The sequence below is a fragment of the Coregonus lavaretus genome, assembly GCF_964263955.1.
Source record: "Coregonus lavaretus genome assembly, contig: HAP1_SCAFFOLD_5403, whole genome shotgun sequence".
Taxonomy (NCBI): domain Eukaryota; kingdom Metazoa; phylum Chordata; class Actinopteri; order Salmoniformes; family Salmonidae; genus Coregonus; species Coregonus lavaretus.
The window spans coordinates 19,029-29,808 of NW_028165802.1; the positions used below are offsets into that span (position 1 = coordinate 19,029).

General features: G+C 44.7%; 1 protein-coding gene across 1 annotated transcript; it reads right to left on the reverse strand.

The window, feature by feature from the left end:
* Positions 1-442: 442 nt before the first annotated feature.
* On the reverse strand, positions 443-9,068 carry LOC311115461 (voltage-gated potassium channel KCNC2-like; the record flags this gene model as incomplete). The annotated part of the gene is made up of 4 exons (XM_084190638.1): positions 443-1,980; positions 2,904-2,994; positions 6,848-7,024; positions 8,129-9,068. Coding segments are annotated over 3 exons (1,176 nt in total), but the record flags the coding sequence as incomplete, so codon positions are not given.
* Positions 9,069-10,780: the final 1,712 nt, after the last annotated feature.

A 10,780-nucleotide genomic window follows, 5' to 3' on the forward strand; every position in this document is an offset into this window, starting at 1 on the left:
ACACACTCCTATCCCCAGCTGTTTACATCTCCACGACACACGTTGGCTGTTTCCATGGAGACGGGTGTAAAGATAGTTGGGATGTCTCAAAGTTACTGGCACGGAGGGGCTGATTGCTGCTGGACGCCAGCTGGAGAATGAGAGGCAGCACAGGAGAGAGAACTGGGAAAAGACATATCATTAATCACAACGACCGCTATCATTATAGTTAACCATAGGCCGTATGAGTACGGGGTGAAGATGGATCCTTCTTCATTTCGTCAACAGCGTAAAATGGTGTAGCTTGATCAAAGACAATTACAATACAATTACCTGTGTGAGACTGAAGGGCCTTATAAAAAAGGATGTACCTTTAGTTGGATAAGCACTGTACTATAGCCGTTCCTCTATCAAAGACATCACTTGTCGTGCATTTGTGTGAAGAAAATAAACAACAATGGCTTAAAAGATAAATATGTTTATGTGATTTTCTCACAATGGCATTTAATTTTACACATCGCTTTGAACGTGATATATGTTGTCATCCTGTTTTACAATTTGACACGTTTTTTTCTTTTAGCATGCACTTCAGAATGCCAACAAATGGCTCCACAAATACAGACTTCAAACTAGAATTGTCCTCACATTAAAACATACAGAACATGAAGCTGGATCAAGCCCAAGTGACAGTTGTGGACGTAATGGAGAGAAACACAGCGTTGGGCTACCTTTCACAAGTAAACCAAGCAATGTAGTCCACAAGAGACACAAAAAGACATGTCCTTGATTAAAAAAATAAACACATTTAAAATCACTTTTGTCATAGAATAGATACTGAACGGTGTCCATTGACATCTCAAAGAGTTAAGCAGCAACGTACTACACAGAGAGAGTTGTGTGGGGGCGGGTGTCTTCACTGTGCAGGTCACAGTATTCTAATCCCTCAATTACTGATGGTCAAAATCAACCCTCACAATCAAGTAAATGGAGGGGTGCTTTAGAATTGTCCTGTTACATAAGCTGTAGTAGACCCGTGTATAATTTCTTGTCACAGGTAGCTAAAATCACAGTGTGAATCGGTACCTTTTTGTTTGGGATCATTATTGCAAATTGTATCTGATTGTTGGGTTATGGTGTCCAGGAGAACACATCTCTACTGGGCCCATTAAGCTTCCTCGTTCTATGTGTTCAACCTAGCTGGAAGAGTGAAAATAGTTTCTTACAGATCTTCATTTTTCTGGCTTACAACTGCATGTTGTATAGATCATACCCTGGAGTTCAAAACACACAGCATGTAAACACACACCAGAGCAATGAAATCGAATCCACCAAAACGTCTAAGGGAAACAAAAGCATTGATGAAACCATATGTCACATTTATTCAACTTATCGCACGTTATTCTCTCTATACTGTATATTAAGCAGAATTGATATATTAATACACTTCATTTTTAGAACATATAGTGCCTCAACTGATGCATCTTAATAACACTTATTGCGAGGAGGGATACCATGGAGAGTGATTGATATGGAGGTCGAAGCATGACCCTTTTACCTGGCTCTCAAGAGCTTCTTGACCCATGTGCTGTATCATGTTATTATTTACAAATACAATATTTGAATAAAGTAGCTAGCCTCGTCTTCCAAGAGGGGTCCTTCTTTTAATTTTTTGTATATACTTTTTTTCTTGTGGCAGTTTTATGCTTCAGTCGGTATCCATGACATTGAGAATCTGGAAAAAAGACAACGTTCCCAACGTTCCCTGTTCCATCTATTCTCAGAATTCCAATTGATCTCAGTCTTGGACAGTTCCTGTTTTCCCAGGCAGCGTCATTGGACCGGACGCTTGTCAGTCAACGATCCGTCACCGCTGTGAGTGTTCTGGTTGGTTCAAGTCCTTGAGTGACACTGTGGGACCCAATAGGATCCACACACCAATAGGTCTTGTTAATCCACTGATTGGCTGATGACTGCCGTCATTCCAACAGGACACGTAGATAGCTAAACAGAATGTAAAGCAGGTCACATCTCTAAATATCAGAAATGCGTCTTTCTAACAATAATAATCTATAGTCATTGTAGCAATAACCACATGCATATTCATGCTATTTTTGTGTACAGTTATTTGCTTCTCATTTACAGTTTATATGTAAAGATTAATATATACAAATCGAGTTTATATGTAAAGATTAATATATACAAATCGATGGCATTCTATGAAATCATAATTGTAAACGCTCAATCAATGCACAGTATTTGGAGAGGGATGATTCAATAATTATTTTTATATGGAAATATGGAAAGCGCTGGTCGTTTCGTTTAATTAGGAGACAGTTTGTGTGTTCAGCAAGTGTGAGATGCGTCTGACTATGTGCCAGTTGCTTAGCAACCTTCCTGCTACTAGTATAGACAAAAGATTGGGTGAGGCACATTGCTGAATGGTAATGTCCTCTGTCATGCGGCACACCTGTTAGCATCGGCAAAAATTTATGTGCGTAGTAAACTCTCTCATCAATAATGAATTACATCGCTATTAATAAAACCAAGGCTCTGGTTTGATTGGACCATCAAAGGCATTCCAGCTGTCTGGTAAATAATATACAGAAATGTGTGTGTGTGTATGTGTCTAATGTGTGTGTAAGTGTGTGTCTAATGTGTGTGTGTGTCTGTGTGTAATGTGGTGTGTGTACGCGCGTGTCAAATATTTGTGTGTGTGTATGAGTGCACATGCACGCATGTGTGTATAAAGCCATGAGTCATGATGTGGAGGGGGGGCCGATGTCATTTCCATGACTACAATTGTTGAATTACCCCCTTCTGCACACACACTGAAACAAAAGGCCATTAGCCGGAGGTGACCACCAGGGATCAGCAGCACAGTGTTCAGCAGGCAGCTCACATGCCATTCAGAATGACAATGTTACCTTTCCGCCAGGGCTGTGCCTTCCCCCAGCCATTAAAGAATGCTGCTCTCTGCTTGCGTGAAACCAGTAAAGACAATCTCTTTGCAGTTATCTGTGAGCAAACAATATCAGAGACACTTCAGCTTGGCAACACTGTGATTGACAGTTAAATAAGAACACAGTAAAAGATTTGAAACAGCAGCACATGCAGAGAAAACTGAAAAGCAGTGTTGCATATTTTATGTTGTGTGTTCCCCAGGTGGAGGCCAGTGGCACGATGCAGACACACAAGTCCTGTGCACATTCCCACGGCCCAGGCCCACAGTTTTTAACCTCTCTTTTCTTTAGATTGTATCTCGCTTTCTCTCTTTCTCGCCACACCGCTGGCAGATGATAACACTGGATGATCCATGCAAACAGGATGACCAGGCCCAGCCAGAGGCAGGTGAGAGTGACAGGGTGGCAGGTGAGAGTGACAGGGTGGCAGGTGAGAGCGACAGGGTGGCAGGTGAGAGCGACAGGGTGGCAGGTGAGAGCGACAGGGTGGCAGGTGAGAGCAACAGGGTGGCATGTGAGAGCGACAGGGAGGCAGGTGAGAGCGACAGGGTGGCAGGTGAGAGCGACAGGGTGGTAGGTGAGAGCGACAGGGTGGCAGATGCGTGCATGTGAATCAAGACAAAGTCCATGACAAGTTCTCCCAACCCCCCCACAAAATAACGTCACAGAAAAAAGACAACGTCACATTCATGTGAGGCTCAAATGAAATGACATATTTCTCTTCTTCTCTTTTTAATGGCAGCACGTGTTTTCTAAGTATCTAAATATAGCAACATGTAAATCTCCCTGATTAGGAATACGTATCTATTAAATATTGTGGCTGCTACTTTTAGAGCCACCATTCAGGAGTCATTTTATTGCCATTATTAAAGTACAACGATACCGAAGTAATGGGAATTCAAAGTGACGCACATCTAAGCTACTTTAGGGGTGGTCACATTTTACATTTACATTTTAGTCATTTAGCAGACGCTCTTATCCAGAGCGACTTACAGTTAGTGAGTGCATACATTTTCATACTGGCCCCCCGTGGGAAACGAACCCACAACCCTGGTGTTGCAAGCGCCATGCTCTACCAATGTAAGGCAAGCCTCGCTCTGGGCCGGGCCTCACAGGACGGAGGGTATTGGGAAGCGGGAGCGCCTCTGCGGGCAGGGTGAGCTGTAGGGCGAGGTCACTGGAGACAGCCTCAGGGCGTTACCAGCCAAGCCCGCTGTGTTGCTTAAGCTTGGGGATTTCTCACAGCCTTCGGATGAGCGGGCGAGGGTTCAGGAACGGGACATGAACATACACAGGCACGCGGTCAAGTATTCCAAGTCCAAGCCAGCCAAGTGAACGGAACAAGACAGGAGACAGGAGTGAGACAGAGCAACAGTACATACATACAGCGATTCATGCACATGTATTATCTCACGACACAGGTTAGACGGCAAATGTCCATTTAATTGAATATGTTGACAGGACTATTCTTTAATTACTGCTTTTGCAGTTACGCCAATATGAATGTCTCATATAATGGCATCATTACTACGTTTTGTCACACAACTTATTCAAGCAATAATCTCTTACAAATGCTGACGCGTTCATATTTCAAATGCTAATTAAAGTGTTTTTTATATATATCAGGCAAAAAACTGCAGCATTTGTGTCGATGTCTACGGAAATCGCTGAAGTAAAGCCAGCATAAAAAACACAGGGCGTGCAAATGTAAAATAACAGTGTTTAAATGAAAGCGCGATGTCGATGAGTATGATAATTGTGGAAATGACGGAATGATAGCGGGCAAGAGAACGACGGGGATGAGCCTGTAATAATGACTGTAATGACTGAAAGTAATCAGCTAAATATCACACTATCCTTATATTGCCTGATCAGCAGGTGGTGCGGGCCAACTGAATGTACATTCATTTATATCAGTAGTCCTTTTAAAATGTCCAGACGCCAGTGAGAAACAAATAAACGGCAAACCAGCCAGACCGTTAACAGAGCTGGCCAATCAGCTGGCACAAAGACAGAGGGAGAGTAAGAAAGACAAGCTAATTGGATTGTAGCATCATTAGCATACTGTAGATGGATCCATTTGTTTTAGCGTTTACTCAAAAGGGATGGCGCGCAAATGAGGCCGCTTCAGAACCAGCCGAGCTGGCAGAACAAAGGGCAGCTTCAGCCTGTGCCGACAGGTAGCGCTGGGGACTAGAAAGGACCCCATGTTTTATGCATGAACCGCCGCACTGCTGCGACCGCCACCGCCAACTGAGAAGGCTGAGACGAGGGCACAACTGGACGCCCGCCTCGTGGCACCCAACTGTTCCACGGCCCATGTTGATGCGTAGTCACCATGTGGTGGGTATGGGTCCGGGCGGCGGGAGGCCCAGGGTTGTCTCATGCCTGGCAGATTGCCTCAAGACCCAGGTTGGCTGTTAGTATGGCACAGCACTGTCCCGGTCCCCACGTGGGGGGCTGTGAGGTTTATGAACTGGTATGCCAGAGAGATTTACTGACTGGCTTTGTGTGTGTGTGTGTCCATGTGATGGTTGAGTTAAACAGGAGCACTACCTATGCAGACATCAGAGCTGCTTTAAGTCAATATCAAATCAATGAATCAACCATAACAATTTGAACCATAGAATGAATCATAATAAGAAAATACTTCTGGAACAGTTCAAAGCGTACTATATTAATAATGCTATAATTAACATGAACCCTAAATGACAGTTATAACCCTGCCATTCTACAATTACACACAGGGGAGTGGGTTGTCTGCCAGACCCTTGTCACGGATTCAGCCGAGGCTGCTCCTCCTCCTTGCTCGGGCAGGCTTCGGCGTTCGTCGTTGCCGGAGTACTAGCTGCTACCGATCTATGTTTCTGTGTTCTACTTGTTTTGTCTTTATTGTTCACACCTGGTTCCCATTATGTATTGATTTCTTCCCTATTTAACCCTCTGGCTCCCACTGTGTTTTGTGCGTGTTTGTTCATGTTTGGTTGTCATCTGGTGAGCGGGTTTGTTCCTCCATGGAGGTTATGTTATTTACGTTACCTACGAGTAAAGTACGTTTTCAATTAGCTCTGTGTCCTAACAGCAGGTCATTCTAACACCACACAGGCAGCACCTGTACAAACAGCAGGTCATGACCTCATAAACAACCTTGATTCTGTTCCTATTGTTTCTGTTTGTCTAGTGTCTAGTATTGCACTGTGTGGTGTTCTTTAGCCTACATTTCAGTGATGGCATTTAGCATGCCTTTCAAAAGAGAGAAGGCTTATCGCACGCTTTGTCTGCTCTATCTGGGGCGGCAGATGGAAACTAACTGTATGATGATCTTTAGGGCACAGTGGTGGGCGGACTGGGTCGCCACACATGACCTTTCCAGAGACACACTACAGGACTGCGCCACTGCAACATTCCCCTATAGCCTCAGGCTGGATTACATTAGCAGACGAGGGCTTCTCTGTCTTCCTCTACTTCCCTGGAAGAAATTCAACATATGTGCAGATGCAGGAAGGAGACTTTTCGTGGATCATCCAAGCGTTGTCCGTATCACAAGGGGTGAGTAGTGTAAACTGGATGTAGCAGTAGGTCTCCCTTATCACACTAGCTAGACTTGTGGATTACATTTAGTGGCGGTGTTTAGTGACCAATACCATAAATTAAGCACCACATCCTTGAATGAGCAGTGACAGAAACCCCGAAGTGATTTCGTTATGAATCACCATTAATTAATGATGATTTATGAATTCCAATAAAGATGTAACAATGAATAATGGATAAATGTCAGGGAGGAATATGCCATTGACATCTGCCATGCCTTTCAAAACCAAACAAAAGCCATGAGAATGGACACTTCCATGGTGACGGGTACTGATGCACATGCATAAGGATCCTGATCCAGAGGGACGGTGCAGTACCTGTTTTCCTGATCCCACCGTCGGCAGGGCAGGTGTAGTCACTGGCAGCCAGCAGGAAGCACGTCCCCCCACTCCTCCGCTCCTGCTCTGGGGTACTGGACCTGCGCATGGGAACCCTCTCCTCTGTGCTGGGGGACATGGTCACATCACTGCCTCCACTGCAGTCCCCTGACAGTACTGGTGACCGCAGGGAGAGAGGAGGAGGAGGAGGAGGAGAAGGGGTTAAGGGTGTTGGGGGGAAGAGGGGGCGAGAAAAAGGAGGGTCAACGGATCGAATCAGGACACACATCAAACAGCCTCCCACATCAAGAGCGCTTGCCAAATGCCATGAGGACAAGGCGCGCTGGGGGACAGGGGTCAAAGGTAAAATAGACAGGACCCCAATTGATGGTCTAGTGTCTGCCTATAAAAGAGCTTGCCAAAAGCCAAAACAAAACAGGCTGAAATGTATCATTACTCACATCTTATAATGAAAAAGCTTAATTAGAATTAATCTATTTTTTTTAAATCAATTTTGAATTCAGCATGTCATTTGATTGCACACAGCATATTAAGAATAAATAGCCAAGGCTATTGTCTGCGTTTCAAATTACACCCCCACCAAAAAAATTAAATAATGCTGGCTTCTCAACAGATTTTATCTCTATTTGAATACATGTATTAAAGCATGGCTAGTTCTGAACTTATTAAATATTAATATTTCACATTTAATAAAGCAACATATTGCAAAGAAACCAGAGCATGTGCATACCCTGAGGAATTTCTGGATTATAGTTAAAAGAAACCAAGGAGACAGGGGTCAACACTAATTTCCATCAATATCAGACGTGTCAGAGTGATTTACAGATGAACACCTGCAGGGGAAAAACGGGCACGTACAGTCAAGTCACAAATGAACAATCTCTACTTTAAAACCTCAAGAGTCAAATGCTTTTTCTGTTTTCGTCCAAAATCTTATTAGGGAAGAAATATTTCACAGCAATCATTCTCATCTTCGACCCATCAATTTCTTTCGCATCATTCTCTTATCTCCGTGGCAACTGGAGGATAACTGTGACTGCGGGGCAGAAGTGCTAAATGTTCTATGGGCATCAGCGGCGGTAGAGTCTCTCAAGGGGAAAACCATTTGTAATCCCGAGGGGGGGGGGGGGGGGTTCTGTTAAATGGTCACCGTTTCCACCTGAATGAGATCCCTTATAGATTCCCCCCTTTCCCTCCCCTTTTGTCTATACATGGATAATTCCACCTTAAGTTACAATGGAGGAGTGCTAGCGGTCTCACCTGATTGGTTGCGCTCCAGCACCCTGCTCCCCTTTATGTTGCAGAGGTCCCCCTGGGGGCTGTTGCAAGTGGTGTTGAGGTCTACCTTGAGGCAGGTTGGGGATCCCCCCAGTGCGGCCTGGGGGATGTGCCTCTTCCTCTTCTTGGGAAGCTTCTGCTTGGCCATGGCCAGCGAGTAGTACATCCCAAAGTTATTGACGATGACAGGCACGGGCATGGCTATCGTCAGCACGCCCGCCAGGGCGCAAAGCGCGCCCACCAGCATGCCCGACCACGTCTGCGGGTACATGTCACCGTAACCCAGCGTGGTCATGGTGACCACGGCCCACCAGAAGCCGATGGGGATGTTCTTGAACATGGTGTGTTCGCCAGCCGTGGGGTCATTGGGGTTGGCGCCGATGCGCTCGGCGTAGTAGATCGCGGTGGCGAAGATGAGCACGCCCAGGGCGAGGAAGATGATGAGGAGGAGGAACTCGTTGGTGCTGGCCTTCAAGGTGTGACCCAGCACCCGCAGCCCCACGAAGTGACGCGTCAGCTTGAAGATACGCAGGATCCTGACAAACCTTACCACTCTGAGGAAGCCTAAGACGTCCTTAGCTGCTTTAGATGACAGCCCGCTCAAACCTACCTCCAGGTAGAAAGGCAGGATAGCCACAAAGTCGATTATGTTGAGCAGGCTCTTGACAAACTCCAGCTTGTCTGGGCTGAAGATGACGCGCACCATGAACTCCAGGGTGAACCAAAGCACACAGACACCCTCCACGTAAGTGAGCGCTGGGTCCGTCTCGATGATGTAATCAGGACCCAGGTCCGGCAGGCTGCCGTTGAGCACCGCCTCAGACTTGTTTATGATGGTGATGGTGTTGAAAGCCTCATGGGTCTCCAGGCAGAAGGTGGTGATCGAGACCAGGATGAAGAACAAGGAGGCAAAGGCCACAAACTGGAGAAGAGGAGATGAGAGAAGGAGACAGAGAGAGAGAGAGAAGAGAGAGAGCGAGAAAGAGAGAGACAGAGAGAGAGAAAGAGAAGAGAGAGAGAGAGAGAGAGAGAAGGAGAAAGAGAAAGAGAGCAAGAGCGAGAGAAAGAGAGAAAGAGAGAGAGAAAGAGAGAAGAGAGAGAAAGAAAGAAAGAAAGAAAGAAAGAAAGAAAGAAAGAAAGAAAGAAAGAAAGAGAGAGAGAGAGAGAGAGAGAGAGAGAGAGAGAGAGAGAGAGAGAGAGAGAGAGAGAGAGAGAGAGAGAGAGAGAAAGAGAAAGAGATGGGGGGAATTAGAGATAATTTTGAATGTCAAACAGCTCATAAAGCACAATACATACAATCTGGATAACCTTCTATTTACTAATTAATTTATTCACTCATCACATAGAGAGAGAGACAGAGAGAAAGAGAGAGAGAGAGAGAGAGAGAGAGAGAGAGAGAGAGAGAGAGAGAGAGAGAGAGCGAGAGAGCAAAAGAAAGAAAGAAAGAGAGAGCACGAGAGAAAGGGAGGGAGGGAGAACCATAGCAACGTTAATTAACATCACCTTCATCAAATAAAATACACTCCAGAGAGAGAAAGTGTGCAATCTATTAGTACTAGCAATAAACAAAAAGCCATTCACCCAACCAGTGGCTCACTGGGACGTGGCCTGGCAGTCTTAATGCAGTTAAACCCTCTGACTGGCCCTCTCATTCCCTCAAACCTATCGGTGAAGGTTCATTGATGCAGAAGGGCTTAAAGTATTCAAGTCTTAAAAAACGTTCAGTCACTGTTATAAAGTGTGTTGGAATGAATGAGGTGTCATCCTTTTGAGTGGATGAGGAAATATCTGTCCAGTCTCCTTGCTCTTTGGTAGGCTGGTAGTGGGTACCAGTCTTTTCCTGCCATCATACCACTCCTTTTGGTTTGCAGAACTGTATGGAGTAGATAAGAGCTCAAACAGATAAAGGATCAGGCTGGGATCTTGTTCAGCACATGTGAGTCACAAAATGTGACAAGTATATTTCTAAAAAGTCATATACAAAAAACAAATACTTGATTGATGGATCTCATTGGCTTCGTTTAAACAGGCAGCACAATTCTGATCTCCCCCCCCCCCCCCTCCCCCACACTATTTGGTATTTTGACCAATCACATCAGATATTTTTTCACATCAGATCTTTTTCAGAGCTGATCTGGTTGGTCATAAACACCAATTAGTATGTAAACGCAGCCCTTGTCCTCAACATTACAGATTTTTTATCCAGCCCCAATGACTGAGTATAAAGCGGTACAGAATTGTGTCGTTCTACGCAGCACAAGATCACATCGTCTGTGTAATGGACTCAGACTACCTCTTCAGGTCAGTTCAGATTGTCTCTCGAAAACTAATCTGTACACATTGCTTTAGATGAGCAGAGTGGCACAGGGGAATTCAGTTTATAGGCTTGTCAATAACAGATATTTCAGTTGAATGTAGCTAAAGGCAATAATTACAAGAGGAAAACCTTAAAGTATATTATTTTCTAATACGATATTGACCAAAGAAAACTGCCATGTGGTGAATGTCAACCGCATATTAGTCCAGAAAACTCCCTAAATAATAAAGCAATTGTGTGATTTTTACCAAGATATCGATGCAGAGAGAGAGAGACAGTGACAGAGACAGACACAGAAGGATATATATTCCTAGGAA